This window comes from Chelonia mydas, chromosome 1 (genome assembly GCF_015237465.2).
Source record: "Chelonia mydas isolate rCheMyd1 chromosome 1, rCheMyd1.pri.v2, whole genome shotgun sequence".
Lineage (NCBI taxonomy): Eukaryota > Metazoa > Chordata > Testudines > Cheloniidae > Chelonia > Chelonia mydas.
Window position 1 is genome coordinate 265,753,507 of NC_057849.1, and position 18,462 is coordinate 265,771,968.

Below are 18,462 nucleotides of genomic sequence, written 5' to 3' on the forward strand. Positions count from 1 at the left end.
ATAATCCAGTTCCAGTTCCTTTTATTTAATTAAGAGGTCACATCATTAGCAGTTAGAAATCAGCAGAGAATTCACATTTCTAGAGCATACTTGAACTGTTTCCATGGCCTCAACTACAATATATAAAATGTACAATACTATCTGCCTCATATTTTCTGGATGCTAGTACTACTCTGCATTCTGCTAGCATCATTATTCAAACTGAGTAGGCCTGTAAATGTAGAATGAATTATGCAACTGTTCAATTACAGCCAAAAAACAGGGTAAAATCAGAAAACTGAGTGAACATTATCACCTCAACCTTATTTCTTCCCTCTGACTGTATATGTTAAGGTACATCTTACTTATATAATGAAGTAAATGCAGTTACACTAATTACACATCTAAGACTATATAATTAATTTTCACTGTGTTATACAATTTTATGTTGTCAGGGTTGTGTGAGAATTTAATGTGGCCCTCTATTAATAAATATGTAAAAACTTGTGCAGTTTCCAGATTGTCTGATTTTATCTCAACCTCAGAGAGACACAATTTGAAGCATAGTCTTGTTTTTCAAATTAGGCAGGTGAAATAGCTGTGAGTGCTCTACTTATGCTGGGGTATTGCAGGCATGTTTTTCTATTTTGAAAAATGAGTTTCACAGGGGCAAGCTAAGGTACTGCAAATGCTTGTGTACATGGGTAACACCCACAAGTAAAATGATTCATATATTTGTTTGTAAGCTCCAGTCTTAATTGATTGACTGTGCCAGAAGCAGTGCAAGTTATTAGAGTAAACTGAAGAACAGGTAATTTCTAATGTTTCAGTGAGTTGTTTTAGGTGGCATATAACAAAAGCAGGTAAAACTTTCAGACACACGTAATATTGTTAAAGCTGGGTGTCTTTAGTCTTTTGCAGAGTGTAGATTAATACAAGTTTTGAAAAGTGATGGTGGTAGATTCCAATTTCTCTCTGTTCTCTACCTCTAATCTTGGTAACAGCAGTATTGTCAGGCCTGCTAACAAACTAGAATTGGGAGGTTTCAGAGTAACAGCCGTGTTAGTCTGTATCCGCAAAAAGAAAAGGAGTACTTGTGGCACCTTAGAGACTAACCAATTTATTTGAGCATAAGCTTTCGTGAGCTATAGCTCACTTCGTCGGAGGTGCTTCTTCCAGAGTGGGGAAGGGAGCCTTTCCATAGCCTCAGGCTGGGATCCAGGCTAGGAAATGATTCATTAACTCATGTATAAATGGTAGAATAAAAGGCAGCATACTGCCACAACAAAGAGAAGGCAGTAAGTGCCACATACTGATGTTAGTGCCATGGGAAGGAGCCATCCCAGCCCTGAGCCACTCAAGATTCTCATTCCTGTGCAAGTAGCTGGTGCTTATAGCCTCTTATGTGCTCCAGTTTCTGACAGTCGGTGCATTCACACACCCTTCTCTCCTCTACTAATTCTTGTTCATACACCCTTAACACCCCCAGCTGTTTAGTTCTGGTTTGTACTTCGCCTTTCTGAACTAAATCCATAGGGGTTTAAACTCTTAGATGTAATGTGCCATCACAGCCTCAGAAGGGTCATGGTCTTCAGCTGGTGATAACAGCAAAGCAGCTGTGAACTTCAGCCCAGATGCACAGGCAAGGGTTGAGGACTTTTTTTTAAAATAAACTAATCAACTAACATAGTTTTATTCTTTTTAAATTTTAAAGTCCAGTTATATTCTTAAGCAAGAATCTGCACGTTATAAACCAGACTAAGGCTATGGTGTGCCAGACCTACACATAGCAAGAGACCTTGGGACAGATCCTCACCTAGGGTAAACTGTCGTAGCTCCATTGACTTCAATGGAACTATGCAAATGTACAACAGCTGAGGATCATCTCCATTGTGTCACCCATCCAGCCACTGAGGCCATATTTTCTCTGTAGGTAATACAGCAGTCATACTTCAGGCAGCTTTGACTATTTCAGGGCAAAATCACTCTTGGAATCATTGGGGCATAATGCAACTCTTCCCCCAACATGGAACTGTGAAAGTATTTCACAATGCAGTCCTATATAGACTTAATAGAATTTGATAAAAATATGAGTCTCCATAGACGTAAATGTTTGTGTTCAACATTTTCCTTTTCCAACATTTCAGATGGGAAGAAAACTGGTATTTCGCTCACAGCCTCCAGAGATTAGACAGAAGGAGGTGTGCCCAAAAGAGAACACAAAAACGCAAGACGACTTGTTATTTTTCACTTGAGTTTAAAAGTAGTTGTACCTCCTTAAAGGTAGTTTTACAGTGCTGTAGCTTTTTCTTCCTATTTAGTTCATCTAGAGCAAAAATTAATATTCTGTACTGTAGTTTAACAGAACTTACTAACAAAAAGGAGTTATTAATATGCAGGGATTCTTACTGTAAGTAGAAAACCTACTTTGTATATCTAATGTGAAAAAATCGCAGAATCTCTTCACTGCTTGTTCTGTAACACCTATTACCACTATCAGCAGAGAAAAATGCCATTCCCACAACTTCTTCAGTACACTCCAGTGTAGTCAGCTTAGAAAGACAAGCTGTTTGCAACAGTAAAAAAAATCCTCACTGACTTTTGAGCTGCTCTATAATATGACTGCAGTGCAAGGAAAGAGATAGGACACCCGTTGCTACATAAAGTGATATATCACGATCCTGTTGATATGCACAACTTTAAAAATAAAATTTACCATGGGAAGCCACTTAGATGCAAGAGTTCATCTTTAAGAATAAAATAAAGTAGTACACATATTAGTATTTTTAAATGTCATTTCATCCTATCAGCTATGTAATCTTATTTCTATTTCAGACTGAAAGATTTCCTCTAGCATTAATCTTGCAACAACCTTTAAAAAGTTTGACTTTAAATTAGATGGTTTTATACAGTTAAAAGTTTCCGTCCATACGAGAATACACTAAACAAACAAGTAACAAATTTTATATAAATTTGTACAGTAAAACTTCAGACTCCTTAACAAAAGTTGTGAAAAACTGATCTTTATTTTCCAGAAATATACAAACTTATTCTCTCATTTCTCCATCTTCTTCTTCTTCTTCTACTCCTCTGATGTACAGGACATTGTTACATCTGTAAACAGAACCAGAAGTTCTCTTAATTTTAAAGATGTTATTGTTCTGGCTTTCCCCAGATGAACACTAGCTTTTAACTAAGTTATGTGTTTTCCAAATTGAACTTGGACCAGCTACTTAAAAAACCCTCCAAATATCAAGTTTAGCAGGCCAACCTATTAACATATGTTGATTGTGATCCCACAGTCCAAGAGCTTTCCAGATGGTTCATTTTGTAACTGTCCATTATAACAGAGAAAATAAGTTATTTAAAGAATGACAGATTCATTGTACACTAAGCTAATTTATTTTTAGGCCCAGAGCCTATAAACTTATGCTCATGCTTAACTTCAAGCACAAGAGTGTTTGCAGGAGCCGGGCCTTAATACTCATGTAATAGTTTATTAGTACTCTGTTGAAATTCCTCCCTGCCACACACACACACGCTGGAGTCTCTGCCACCTGCTGATTGCTGTGAAACTGTTCAGTGCCTATTTAACTTCCTGATAGTAGTAGTGAGATTTTCCTCAGCTATTGACAAAAGATTCATATAAATATCCAACAAGAACCCAGAGAACCAATGAAAGACATCATTACAAAAGGAGAAATTATGAAACATTTGTGAGTTTTAGTGTTACTTCCCCCACCCCCGATAATATAGATTTTTAGTGTAATCCTTTAACAAAGCGTTGTCAGGGACTGTTTAGCACAGAAATAGATACTACAATTAATGTCTTTAACATTGCACGTTTTCAGATTGTTTTAGGTTGAGTATTAGGAGTTGAACAGTTATGTCCATCTACAAATGTAATATGTCTACTATGTAACTTACAAAATACTCTAATTTGATAATTACCTTATCAAAACTTCACCAAGGTGTCCTGACAATGCACCATCTATGTATTCTTCTGTGTTTGCAAGCTTTTAGAAAAGAAAGAAAATATTAGCACAATTGTTTGAAGAAAATTCTCAGCCTGCAAGTAGTAAACTATTGTAAGGCTAAAGTCATTCTACAAGGGTTAATGGGCCCTTTTGGAGACTGGGTCTGTTCAATAGTAACTTGTACCTCATTAGAACACTTCATTTTATTATGCATATAGCTTATTATGTTTTGCTTTTCATTTAGAAACGTGACCAGAAGTATGTAATATATAGCCAAGTATTGCCTATTGCTTTAGAATTAGTCTACAAACTAAACTTCCTGTAAGGGTACTTTTGAGGAAATTAAAACATATGTTTGCCATCAGGCTTCAAAGAAGTAATTACTGCTACTACTTATCAGTTCTTGTATAGCCCTTTTCATAAATTCTCAATCCAATCATACCTTCATCTTGGACAAGGCTGCTGCTGCGCTGCCCTGCACTGGAGGAGTGGGTAGCTCCTCACAGGGCTAAGCAGAACAGGAGCAGTGGGCTCCCTACCTACCTGTCAGATGACTTATTTGATACCAGACAAGTCACTCCTCTGAATAATCCTGACCCGCCCACACCTGTGGGACCCGCCATCCCCTCTGAACCACCGTGATACACAGACAGACGCACACACCACCCACCTCTGGGCCCCCTCTGAGCCCTGACACGCACCCAGCTTTGACCCAGCCCCCACCCGCTCTGGGGCCCCCCGTCCCTCCTGAACAGCCCCGGCTGCCCGAGGGGAGCGGATCTCCCACAGCCCTTGGGGCCTCCCCGGGCCGCCGCCACGTCCCGGCTCCCACTGACCTGCATGTTCATGTAGCCGTCAACAGACACCAGGTAGCCCTTGTACTCCATCCCCCACTTCAGCTTCACCATCACCGGCTTCCCCGTCAGCCCGTTCAGGAAGGGCTTGGGGTTCAGGGGCAAGCTCTGCGGGGCGCAAGTCACCACACCAGCGGGGTCAGGGCGAGCGGCCCGGCTCCCGCACGGCCCCCCCACCCCGTTACCTACCGCCCCGCCCCTCCTCCGCCCCAGGGCGCCCCCGTCGCCGCCACCCCCCCAACCCCTCCCCGTCGCGGCGGCGCCCCCCTCACCATGGTAACGCGGCCTGGCACAAGGCAGCGGTAAAAACAAAAATTACTCGCAGGGCCGCACGTGCACCCGCTGGAGTCTAAGAGAAAGGCAGGAAGTGACGCCCGCGCCTCCACTTCCGGGAGGGCGCCCTGACCTTTCGCCTTTTCCCCGCCCACGAAAGCCTGAGTCCCATTGGGCAGGGGGGGCTGGCGCGCGAACGGCAAAGCCGGGCGCTGAGTGGCGGGACCGAGTTCGCGGGCGACGCGGTTCTTCGCGGAGACGGAAGCGTGAATGGCCACGCCCCTTCCCGTGCGGTAGCGGCGGCCTGTGGCCGTTGGTTCCGTACCGTAGTCCTCTGTGTGTGTGTGGAGGCTGGAATTTGAAGCTGCGCTTTCTTAGCGGTTTTATGATGGCGATGGCGGGAGACAGACTGTCCCCAAGGCCCAGGGAGGAGCCGAAGCACGTGGAGCCCATTGCAGGGTCCGGGCCTTTCCCTGCAGCTACTTCCCGTGGCCTGGCCCAGTGACGGCTCCGTGCAGTGCTGTGAATTTGATTATTTAATTCATAGACTTTTCCGTGCCCCATTATTTCTCCAGTTCCCCCGCGGCCAGAGCAGCCAAGTGCCTCACAGACTTGAGGAACTTATTTCGCTCTCTTCGTTTTTGAAAACTACTCAACCGTTTCGCCTAAAAATATTTCCAAATGATCAACTCATTCCTGAGCTGAGAGAGAACCTGCTAAATTAGAGCAAAAAATTTTTGTTTTTTTTTTTAAATAAAAAAAAGAAGAAAGCTCATTGCAGGGTTGGAGTTAGCGGGGTTGTTGCCACGTACTGTACTTAAAAAGAAAAGGAGGACTTGTGGCACCTTAGAGACTAACCAATTTATTTGAGCATAAGCTTTCGTGAGCTACAGCTCACTTCATCTGTAGCTCACGAAAGCTTATGCTCAAATAAATTTGTTAGTCTCTAAGGTGCCACAAGTCCTTTTCTTTTTGCGAATACAGACTAACACGGCTGCTACTCTGAGTACTGTATTTACAACTTCATTTTGTATCTGTCTGGAGGACATCCGATTCACCAGCTGAAGTTGATCTAGGCAGTAAAAGATACTCCCCTCACCCCCATTGTCTCTGTAATAACCTGGGAACAACAGGGTTAGAAATCCGCAAACTAGATTCAGTCTCATCCCAGAACTGAATGTAGTGTGAGTGTATATATTTATCCACAAGGCGGCAGTGCTTAACCTGCATTAGGCCTGTCTGGTGGAGCCTTCTGGTAAGAAACCCTGTTACACTCTCTTTTTGTGTAAAGCCAGCTTTTTCCAGTTCCATGTTTCTTGCAATATGTTGAAGTGGAGCAAAGCGTAGAGAACTGGATTTCTTTTCAGAAGAGTAATGTATACGGTAGGATATTTTAATTAATATGGACATGGAATGATCAAAACTAAAACTGGAAAAAAATACTTAGCTCCTCTAGTCTATGTCCCTGCCAGTGCAGGATTGGAAGCTGCAGTATAGTTTTAAACCTCAAGCAGTAGAACTATTCTTGGCAATAGAATGCCCAAAATGCCCTTCCTGGCTTGCTTACACTTAATGAATTTTAGCTGTGTTGCTGTAGTTATAACTCCTAACTCCCTTAAGCCCTAATAAATATTGTCTTTGTAACATTTAGTAATCCGTGTGTTAGCATCACAGTCTCATAGCAGTTGATCAGACAAGAACTTGCCCCAATATATATATAGGTCCTTTTGAGACTGAGGCTACTGTACACAGTAAGTATGATTTTATTTTTTCTGCTTAATGCTTAATATATTCAATGAACAACTATACTTCCAAGCAGTGTCCACTCCTCTACGTATTTATATCCCCCCAAATCATTGGCAAATTCCTTCTGTCTCCATACTGTTCAAAGAAATAGTACTATCTCTGATTGAATTATTACTGGACCAAATCATGTGCCCATCTCTGAGGCCACAGAGATCAAACGAAGAACGGCCATCCTGGGTCAGACCAAAGGTCCGTCAAGCCCAGCATCCTGTCCTCCCACAGTGGCCAACTCCAGGTGTCCCAGAGGAAACAAACAGAACAGGCAACATCAAGTGATCCATTCCCCACCGCCCACTCCCAGCTTCCGGCAAACAGAGGTTAGGGACACCATCCCTGCCCATCCTGGTTAATAGCCATTGATGGACCTGTCCTCCATGAATTTATCTAGTTCTTTTTTGAACCCTGTTGTAGTCTTGGCCTTCACAACGTCCTCTGACAAGGAGTTCCACAGGTTGACTGTGTGTTGTGTGAAAAAATGCTTCCTTTTGTTTGTTTTAAACCTGCTGCCTATTAATTTCATTTGGTGGCCCCTAGGTCTGGTGTAATGAGAAGGAGTAAAAAACACTTCCTTATTTACTTTCTCCACACCAGTCATGATTTTATAGACCTCTATCATATCCACCCTTAGTCATCTCTTTTCCAAGCTGAAAAGTCCCAGTCTTATTAATCTCTCCTCATATGGAAGCTGTTTCATACCCCTAATCATTTTTGTTGCCCTTTTCTGAACCTTTTCCAAGTCCAATATGTCTTTTTTTGAGATAGGGCAACACATCTACATACCGTATTCAAGATGTGGGCGTACCATGGATTTATATAGAGGCAATATGATATTTTCTGTCTTATTATCTGCCCCTTTCTTAATAATTCCCAATATTGTTTGCTTTTTCGACTGCCGCTGCACATTGAGTGGATGTTTTCAGAGAACTATCCACAATGACTCCAAGATCTCTTTCTTGAGTGGTAACAGCTAATTGAGACCCCATCTTTTTATATGTATAGTTGGGATTATGTTTTCCAATGTACATTACTTTGCATTTATCAACAGTGAATTTCATCTGCCATTTTGTTGCCCAGTCACGCAGTTTTGTGAGATCCCTTTGTAACTCTTTACAGTCTGCCTGGGACTTAACTATCTTGAGTAGTTTTGTATCATCTGCAAATTTTGCCACCTCACTGTTTACCCCTTTTTCTAGATCATTTATGAATATGTTGAATAGGACTGGTCCCTGTACAGACCCCTGGGGGACACCACTATTTACCTCTCTCCATTCTGAAAACTGACCATTTATTCCTGCCCTTCGTTTCCTATCTTTTAACCAGTTACCAGTCACTGAGAGAACCTTCCCTCTTATCCCATGACAGCTTACTTTGCTTAAGAGCCTTTGGTGAGGGACCTTGTCAAAGGCTTTCTAAAAATCTAAATACACTATATCCACTGGATCCCCCTTGTCTACATGCTTGTTGACCCCCCTCAAAGAATTCTAGTAGATTGGCAAGGCATGATTTCCCTTTACAAAAACCATATTGACTATTTCCCAACAAATTATGTTCATCTGTGTGTCTGACAATTTTGTTCTTTACTATAGTTTCAACCAGTTTGCCCAGTACTGAAGTCAGGCTTACCGGCCTGTAATTGCCGGGGTCACCTCTGGAGCCCTTTTTAAAAACTGATGTCACATTAATTATCATCCAGTCATTTGGTACAGAAGCTGATTAAAATGATAGGTTACAAACCACAGTTAGTTGTTCTGCAGTTTCACATTTGAGTTCCTTCAGAACTCTTGGGTGAATACCATCTGGTCCTGGTGACTTATTACTGTTTAGTTTATCAGTTTGTTCCAAAACCTCCTCTAATGACACAACAATCTTGGACAGTTCCTCAGATTTGTCACCTAAAAAGAATGGCTCTGGTTTGGGAATCTCCCTCACATCCTCAGCAGTGAAGACCTATGCAAAGAATTCATTTAGTTTCTCTGCAATGGCCTTTTCGTCCTTGAGTGCTCCTTTAGCATCCCAATCATCCAGTGGCCCCACTGTTTGTTTAGCAGGCTTCCCGCTTCTGATGTACTTAAAAATTTTTTTTGCTATTCCTTTTTGAGTCTTTGGCTAGCTGTTTTTCAGATTCTTTTTTGGCCTTCCTAATTATATTTGACTCTTCATTTGCCAGTGTTTATGCTCCTTTCTATTTTCCTCATTAGGATTTAACTTCCCCTTTTTAAAGGGTGCCTTTTTGCCTCTCACTGCTTCTTTTACTTTGTTGTTTAGCCATGGTGGCTCTTTTTTGGCTCTCTTACTATGTTTTTTAATTTAATTTTAGTTTAAGTTGAGCCTCTATTATGGTGTCTAAAAAGTTTCCATGCGGCTTGCAGAAATTTTACTTTTGGTGCTGTACTTTTTAATTTCTGTTTAACTAGCTTCCTCATTTTTGTGTAGTTCCCCTTTCTGAAATTAAATGCTACAGTGTTGGGCTGTTGTGCTATTTTCTCCACTACAGGGATGTTAAATTTAATTATATTATGGTCACTATTACCAAGCGATCCAGCTATATTCACCTCTTGGACCTGATCCTGTGCTCCACTTAGGACTAAATCAAGAATCGCCTCTGCTCTTGTGGGTTCCAGGACTAGCTGCTCCCAGAAGCAGTCATTTAAGGTGTCAAGAAACTTTATCTCTGCATCCCTTCCTGAGGTGATATGTACCCAGTCAATATGGGGATAGTTGAAATCCCCCATTGTTACTGAAGGTTTTTTTAAATAGTGTCTCTAATCTCCCTGAGTATTTCACAGTCACTATCACCATCCTGGTTAGGTGGTTGGTAATAGATCCCTACAGCTATATTTTTATTATTCAAGCATGGAATTACTATCCATAGAGATTCTATGGTACAATTTGGTTCATTTAAGATTTTTAGTTCATTTGATTCTACGCTTTCTTTTACGTATAGTGCCACTCCCCCACCAGCACGACCTGTTCTGTCCTTCCGATATATTTTGTACCCTGGTATTACTGTGTCCCATTGATTATCCTCATTCCACCAAGTTTCTGTGATGCTTTTTTTATCAATATCCTCATTTAATATGAGACCCTCTAGGTCACCAATCTTATTATTTAGACTTCTAGCATTGGTATATAAGCACTTTAAAAACTTGTCACCTTTTAGCTGTCTGCCATTACATGATGTAATTGAATGGAACTTTTTTTCTTTTGACTGTGTCTCATCAGATCTTACCTGTATTTTATCATCTTCCATCCTCTCCTCCTTATTAGAACATAGGAAATCTCCATGTATAGATCCTCCCCAGAGGGATGTCTCTGTCCAAACCAAATACTCCTCTGCACCTGTCGGCTTTCCCCAAGCCCTTAGTTTAAAAACTGCTCTACGACCTTTTTAATTTTAAGCACCAGCAAGCTGGTTCCATTTTGGTTTAGGTGGAGCCCATCTTTCCTGTATAGGCTCCCCCTTTCCCAAAAGTTTCCCCAGTTCCTAATAAATCTAAACCCCTCCTCCGTACACCATCGTCTCATCCATGCATTGAGATCCTGCAGTTCTGCCTGACTGGCCCTGCACATGGAACTGGAAGCATTTCAGAGAATGCTACCATGGAGCATTCATTTTCTTACTTAGCAGCCTAAATTTGGCCTCTAGGGCCCCTCTCTTATCCTTCCCTATGTCACTAGACCTACATGTACCACGACCACTTGCTCCTCCCCAGCACTACACATAAATCTATCTAGATGTCTTGAGAGATCCGCAACCTTCGCACCAGGCAAGCAAGTCACCACGTGGTTCTCCCGGTCATTGCATACCCAGTTATCTATGTTTTTAATAATCAAATCGCCCATTACTAATACCTGTCTCTTTACAATAACTGGAGTTCCCTTCCGCGGAGAGGTATCCTCAGTGCAAGAGGATACCACAACATCTGAAAGGAGAGTCCCAACTATAGGATCATTTCCCTCTGCTCCAGTTGGATGTTCTCCTTCCCTGAGGCTTTTATCCTCCTCAACAGCACAGAGGCTGTCAGACTGGGGGGACTGTTCTACTGTGTCCCAGAAAGTCTCATCGATATACCTTTCTGTCTCCCTTAGCTCCTCCAGCTCAGCCACCCTGGTCTCCAAAACCTGTACATGGTCTCTGCGGGCCAGGAGCTTCTTTCACCAAATGCATACATACGCTACCAGCCCATAGGGCAGGTAATCATACATGCTGCATTGGGTGCAATAAACTGGGTAGCCCCCACTCTGTTGCGGGACTTCTGCCTGCATTCTCTTTTTACTCCAGAAGCTTGTTCCTTTGTTGTTGTTTTGTTTTTATCAGGGGGTGTTTTGGGCTTTAAGTTTAAAGAAGTTTAAGGAATGTTAAATGTATCTAGCCTCCTGGTTCAGACTCCCCTGGAGACGTCCCTTGCAGAACTCCCCTGTTAGTTGCTCCTGTTTGCTAGCTCCTCTGGTCGCTTAGGAGGGGGCTTTTTAAAGCCCTGGTCTTCCTGGGTAGCCATATTTTGGTAATATTACATAGCCAAACATTTCAGATTACCTGAAGTCAGAGAATTTGCCACACAGTATGTTGTGGCAAAGCATTTGCAAGATTAGGGTCAGTCGCTTAGGAAGATTTTCTTTGTGGAAGCTACTTTAGTTCTTTCCTGATACGATTGCTAAGGATAAATATGTATCTATTAATACTAGTATAATAATTAACACTTATATAGCATTTCTCATCTGCAGACATTGGGGCCCAATACGACCATACAGTAGAACCTCAGAGTTACGAACACCTTGGGAATGGAAATTGTTCGTAACTCTGAACAAAACATGATAGTTGTTCTTTCAAAAGTTTACAACTGAACATTGACTTAATACAGCTTTGAAACTTTACTATGCAGAAGAAAAATGCTGCTTTCCCTTTATTTTTTTAATAGTTTAACAGAGTACGTTTAACACAGTAGTGTACCATATTTGCCCTTTTTATTGATTTATTTATTTAGTCTCTGCTGCTGCCTGATTGCATACTTCCGGTTCCAAATGAGGTGTGTGGTTGACTGACTGGTCTGTTCATAACTCTGGTTGTTCGTAACTCTGAGGTTCTACTGTATTTGAGCACCCATGTCTCCCATTGACTTCATTAAGAGTTTTGGGGGTCAGGTGCAGGATCAGGTGCATTCCCATTTAAGCCTCACAATACCTCTGAGAGGTAGGTATTATTATTAGCTCCATTTTACCGAGGATGAAGCCAAACCAGAAAAAATTAGGTGAGTTGCCCATGGTCATAGAAGGAGTCAGTGTCGGTAGGCTCCCAGTCTCATAATCAGAGCACTAAACCACACTTCAGTAGTATCACTAACTGTACTTTTGAGTCTGTTGCCATTTTGTGTGGTGCTGTTGATGAAAACACTGATGGAAAGAGATGTTTGGCCGAAAGTATAGAATGCATCGTTGTATACAATGTCCTACATTGTACTCTTCTGAGTACTCCATAGCTTGGTTGATCTGGAAATGGACTCATTTTTCTCAGTGAGCAATTTGCTGTTTACTGTGTGGATAAAATCATTCTGAGTTGGGCCTTGCTCTGTCCCTCTACACAGGGGTGAATTTCACCCTTTGTCCTCTGTAATTTCCCTGGTTTGGTAACAACTTGCATTCTTCTCTGCCTTTAGGTCAGGATATTTAGGCAAACACTCAACAGGAAATGATCAGGAAAGAGCTTTTGTTTTAGATTAATACAACCCTTGAACCTTATGTGTATGGATGATATTTTATTTCTATGCACAGTGATGGGAAACTAACCCAACTGCCTACATTTTGTTCCTAAGGAAACACATTAAGCAGCAGGACATCCGATGGCAGTGACACTTCAATGCAGAAATACGTTATACTGTGTTATCTATGCAAGTGCAAACCCTGACTGACATCACTCACGCACCATCACCCTATAATATCAGCCAGAGAGAGCTAGTTCCTGTTGAGCTCAGCTTTCTCACAACAGTGAGAGCTGTCCAGTATTATTTCCTGGTTGAAGCTGAATTTGCTGAGAAAGAACTACCAGCAATAATCCCATTCTGCCAGCCATAGACTCACTTCCGAGCCACCCAAGTTCCTTTTTCAACTCTTGATCCGAAACTTTATTGTTCAAACAACCCTCCACCTTCCCCAAATGGGGCATCGGTGTAAATAGTAATTTTGACTGCTGCACCTTACTTGCATTGTACAGGTGTAAACAGTGACTTGCTCGAAATGCATCTACCCAGGGGGGTTGCACCAGTGGTGCAACTCCTTTGCTTTAGCTGCACTGGTACAGAAAACCCAGAGCGGAGAGGCGCCTGTGGCAATCAAAGGAAAGTAACAGACATGAAGGCACATAGACCTGATTAAAGGGTGGTGCAAAGTTGTGTCATCAGAAGGGGAGCTCCAGCAGGGTACTGGGCCTTCCCAGCATTCATTTACATCAGTGTAAATCCAAAGTAGCTTCACTGACTTCAGTAGAGTTCATCCTGATTTTTACTGGTGTAACTGAGAGCAGAATTTGGCCTTTTAGCTTCATTGGTCATTTTGATTTTGTAACCAAGAATGCAAGGCTTGGGACCTTACTACTTGAGAGACTGTCTCTCTCTCTCCCCATGCCATCCTGCCACAGTTGCAGTCAGCAGAAGCCCTTGAACTGAGTCTCCGTGGATTTAAAAGAGAGTTGTCTGGCGATAAAGCATTCTCCATGAGGGGCCCTCAGTTCTGGAACAAGGTCCCCACCCTGGCCCAAAATAACTCTGGTCCCTTGACCCTCAGGGCAGACTTCAAGGTGCATCTATCTATGTGGGCTGCTCTGGCAGGTGGGATTTGATGCAGTTGGGTGTGGGAGGAGAGTTTGTAAGAGCTGAGTTCTATAATTTTATTTTTGTCACTGTAACTTGTGTTTGGGCTTTTTTTAAATTAAATACATAGAATTAATAGATACTTTTTAATCAGGGTATATTTCTGGGTTATTCCGATAGTCACAGTATAAATGTATTGCTTGGGATGCCCTCTGTAGGCAGACTTTTCTTTGAATAACCCAATCCAAGCAGTTGTACAAGGAGAGCAAAAAGACCCCTGGGCATCAGATTTGAAAGAGATCAGGTTGGTGGATGAAAACACTGGCCGGAGTACTAAAGCCTGTCACAAGTGCGGGCTATGAACTGTGTAAGTTTAGTTAGCTGATCTCATTCTCAGAAGGAGCATTAATTCAATTTAGTGTTTCAGCTTCATCTGAACATTTCCCCTTCAGAGAATAAGGCCAAAGTTATTACGGGATTTGTTGCCCAGCTAACAGACAGTGCTACAAACAGCCAGAGAGAGTGACATGGAGGAGAAGGAAGAAAAAGGCTGCAAAGACCAATGGAAAATATGAAGACGGGGAATATTGAGTGGCTGGGCAAAGATAAGAGACTAAAAGGTGAAGTGGAGGAGCATTAGATTATGTTCATGGGGGAAATTCTTTCCCACAATTCTCCCTCTTCCATCAGCCTCTCAGTGCACACCAAGTGGAGTCCCTGTCAATATGATCAGAGCGTGGTAGGCTCTCTAGTCTCCCATTAAATTTAGGAGAGGGCCACAAATTGGGAATACTGCCTCTGCCAGGTCTCCACACCTGCATCTTGAAAATAACTCGGCAAGGGGACATTCTGTGAAGGAACCCAAGCAGTGTCAGTTAGGAGTGTGGTGGTTATTTTTTTGTTGTTGTTGGTTTTGTTTTGTTTTGCAACATTTCTATACCAGCAAAAGCTGTGGTATAGATGAAGTTATACCACCATAAAAGTTTTTGCCATTATAGCTTATTTTGCTCACCAAACTGATATAAGCTAACCTGGCAAAAACACTGTTTTGTTGCTATAAGCTGTTCACCCACAACTCGCCTAGTGGAATTGCTATATCACCAAATTTTAGGCCTAAGTTAGGTCTATACTGCAATCAAAGGTTAGATTGCAGCTTGTGTATGCATACCTGTGTGAGCTTTAATCTAACTGGCATGGCTAAAGGTACCAGTGAAGACATGGTGGCATGGACCCTATCGTGGGCTAGCAACATGAGTACGTACCCAGGGTTCCAGGCAGGCTTGTACAGTTCATGCAGGGGTCCGTGCTGCTGTGTCTTCACTGCTGCTTTCAGCTGCTGAGGTGTGATGACATGTATAAACCCCGCGCTGGTGACGAATGGGTTAAAAGCTGCCATGGTCCTGCCCTCTGGGCCTGTCAATCATGTCAAGGGCGGACTAAGGCTTTAAAAGCAGGAAGTTCCAGACAGTTGCTGGGCAGCTCTGGGAGAGAGCACAGTAGCTCTACAGCTCCCAAGAGGGACTCTGAAAAGCATCAGGGTAACTGTCCTCAAGAAGATCACCCACTCACTGATCTCCCCCGCACCTACAAGGAGATGCTAGACTCTGGTATACCAGCCAGGCAGGATAAGTTTGCCAAGCCCCAAGGTGAGACGTTAGGCCGTCGGTACTGTTATCCTCTGCCTCTCGTGGGGTTAGGGAACCTGGAACTATACTGAAAGGACTTGAGAAGTGGGAGCCAGGAGTCCCCATGCCTTTCAAATGCAGTCAGACCATTTGGCTCAATTTTGTATCACAGAGACTCCTGTTGGTGAGAGAGACAAGCTGTTGAGCTTACACAGAGCTCTTCTTCAGGCCTAGGAAAGGAACTCCCAGCATCACAGCAAAATGCAAGGTGGAAAAGATTGTTTAGCGTAAGTAGTTACCACACTCTACCTTGAATGGTCCCTTATAATATGTGCTAACTGTGGCTCAAAAGCTTGTCTTGCTCACTGCCAAGGTTCCTTCCCCACTCTGAACTCTAGGGTACAGATGTGGGGACCTGCATGAAAACCTCCTAAGCTTACTTTTACCAGCTTAGGTTAAAACTTCCCCAAGGTACAAACTATTTTACCCTTTTCCCTTGGACTTCCACTGCCACCACCAAACGTTTATCTGGGTTTACTTATTAGGAAAGCGTTATTTGGAAACGTCTTTCCCCCTCAAATCCTCCCAATCCTTGCACCCCACTTCCTGGGGAAGGTTTGGTAAAAATCCTCACCAATTTGCATAGGTGACCACAGACCCAAATCCTTGGATCTTAAGAACAATGAAAAAGCATTCAGTTTTTGAAAAGAAGGATTTTAATAGAAGTAAAAAAGAATCACCTCTGTAAAATCAGGATGGTAAATACCTTACAGGGTAATTAGATTCAAAACATAGAGAATCCCTCTAGGCAAACCTTAAGTTACAAAAAGACACGCAGACAGGAATATCCATTCTATTCAGCACAGCTTAATTTCTCAGCCATTTAAAGAAATCATAATCTAACACATATCTAGCTAGATTACTTACTAAATTCTAAGACTCCATTCCTGTTCTGTCCCCGGCAAAAGCATCACACAGACACCCTTTGTTTTTCTCCCTCCTCCCAGCTTTTGAAAGTATCTTGTTTCCTCATTGGTCATTTTGGTCAGGTGCCAGCGAGGTTATCCTAGCTTCTTAACCCTTTACAGGTGAGAGGAGTTTTCCTCTGGCCAGGAGGGATTTTAAAGGGGTTTACCCTTCCCTTTATATTTATGACACTCACCAACAAAAGTTGGTTCAATAAAAGATAGTACCTTACCCACCTTGTCTCTAATATCCTGGGACCAACAGGCTATAACAATACTCAAAACAGAGTAGGCAAGCTGAACGAGGGAAGCCTTCACTGATATGTTTCTACACAAGCACTTATGAGTGTAAGTGTGTGTGTGTGTGTAGTGGTAGGAAAGGAAAAAACTCTTACAACTGGTGAGTTTTGTACACCATATATGCTTAAATATGAAATCAATGTTTTATAACCTTCATTTACATATGCAGATAACGTACACACAAATTATGCAGCTGCGCTAAAGGAAGGCCCTTTAAAAAGTCTCTGAAACACTGGATACTGTGCCAAGTAATAATAGGACTTCCCTAATTATCAGCTATTGTCTTTTGCCTCTGGAAAAGTTTTTTTGCTGTTGTTTCTATTAAGTTTTGACATTAAAGATTTGGAACTGATATTATGTAGTGGTGAAAACAAAATCATCTGTATGAAAAGTAAAACGGAATTCTTGTGCTAGTCAAAGAAGAAGGAGAAATCAAGCATTGTACAGAAGGAATTTGGAAGTTGCACTTCCACACAAATGTTTTCTCAACAGAAACTCGGAGCTGGCTTCATGCCAAGAGAGCACCAAACAGGATTTTATTAGCATAGGGAATCTAGGTTAGGATAATTCCAAATCTTACAGACATTGGCTTGGTATGATATGTTGGATTATAATTATCTTTTTCTAAAAGGCAGACTAAATAGTTTTAAAAGTCAGTGCTCTTTCAGAACTACTGAAAATGTGGTTGGCAAAGTATCCATTAAAATATCAGAGACAATTGTCAGTCAGACTGACAATCACTGTCACATACAAGCTGGTTTTACATACTGTTGTTGGTTACTCATTTCTAGCTGAAGTAATACTTAAATTGTTCGTTTTTTTTTTTAACTTCCATGATATTTTTAACCTATATGGTTGATAACTTTTCATTTCAGTTTCAAAGGGCAATCTCCAATGTTAAACAATTGATAAAGCAGACATTTGCTCTTGCTAAAATCACTAAGAATAGGATCTGGCTGCTTCTCCTTAACAAGTGATTCCTTTGGAGGTGTAATTTGATGTATTGCCCCTTGAGCAGTATGAATATGGGTCATTTCAAGCATCACATCAGTCCAGAAGTGCCACTCTCCAAGAGAGCTGGATTTGCTGGTAGACTTTCCTCACAAAGCCTGAGGTCTCCCTGTTGTAAGTGAGCTGCACTAGAAATTCAGAGCGGGGCTGTATAGTAGTGTTTTGACTCTCGGTACAACCAGCATTACATTTGGGTCACATCTTATAATATATTTAAATTTAAACTATATTTATTACAAATCTGTCATTTCATCAGTCACTTTCAGGGTTTCAGCTATATAAGATTTTTGTTAAGGTTACACTTTCGTTTAACAGTGCTGCTGAACAGATTTTTAAAACTGCACCATGCGGCGTGGCAATATGTCACAAACATTAGTGTAGTTAAACAAAATTGCAGAACTTTTAAAAATATAAGCACAATTTGAAGTGAGGATTTTTGTTAATTTGTATGAAAAAATTAAGAATTTGAGGGTCTGTTAGTAATTAAAGGGCCGGGTCCTCTGGTGCTGTAAATCTGTGCATCTCTGTTGGAGCCAATGGAGTTATGCCCGTTTACATTAGCTGAGGATCTTGCACAATACACACACACACACACACACACACACAAAATATGTTAAAAAGAACTTTGATATTACAAAGTCAAGCACTCAAAATTTAGGAAATGCCAGAATTAAGGTTGCCTGGGCCTCTAGTTCCCTTGTTCCCCTGCCTCCCCATATTCCCCATCCCCACTGGCTCCTACTCCCAATCTGCTTTCAAAAGCTTCTTGACCAATTTCAGTGTCCGTCCCCCTTGCCTCTCAGTCCCTTGTCCCAGTCTCCACCCCTGACTCCCAGTCCCAGTTTCCCTCTCCCCCCTTACCAGCCCCT

At 42.0% G+C, this 18,462-nt stretch overlaps 2 protein-coding genes across 4 annotated transcripts in view; one reads left to right on the forward strand and one right to left on the reverse strand.

Annotated features, from left to right (window-relative positions):
* CCDC38 (coiled-coil domain containing 38) overlaps nucleotides 1–4,336 on the forward strand; it is a 41,627-nt gene extending 37,291 nt beyond the window's left edge. For 2 of the 3 annotated variants that reach the window (XM_043545769.1, XM_043545772.1), the window contains exon 15: nucleotides 2,127–4,336. In XM_043545769.1, the coding sequence (XP_043401704.1) occupies nucleotides 2,127–2,234 (108 nt within the window). In that variant the 3' untranslated portion in view covers nucleotides 2,235–4,336. The remainder of the gene's footprint in view (nucleotides 1–2,126) is intronic. The other variant, XR_006290633.1, reaches the window with a different exon arrangement.
* Nucleotides 2,987–5,270, reverse strand: SNRPF (small nuclear ribonucleoprotein polypeptide F). The gene is made up of 4 exons (XM_043545792.1): nucleotides 5,217–5,270; nucleotides 4,793–4,918; nucleotides 3,931–3,995; nucleotides 2,987–3,093 (listed from the first exon to the last, which is right to left on the reverse strand). The coding sequence occupies exons 1-4, from the start codon at nucleotides 5,253–5,255 to the stop codon at nucleotides 3,027–3,029; spliced, it is 297 nt and encodes a 98-aa protein (XP_043401727.1). The 5' UTR covers nucleotides 5,256–5,270; the 3' UTR covers nucleotides 2,987–3,026.
* Between the last annotated feature and the right edge of the window lie 13,192 nt (nucleotides 5,271–18,462).

Bases quoted from the DNA above. Each gene is read 5' to 3' on its own strand.
- SNRPF (XM_043545792.1), bottom strand. From the start codon at position 5,255: ATGGGACTCAGGCTTTCGTGGGCGGGGAAAAGGCGAAAG. The intron at 4,919-5,216 runs GTCAGGGCGCCC...TGCGCCCCGCAG, and splicing joins GGGCGGGGAAAAGGCGAAAG to AGCTTGCCCCTGAACCCCAA. The intron at 3,094-3,930 runs GTAATTATCAAA...TTCTGTTTACAG, and splicing joins CTTGGTGAAGTTTTGATAAG to ATGTAACAATGTCCTGTACA.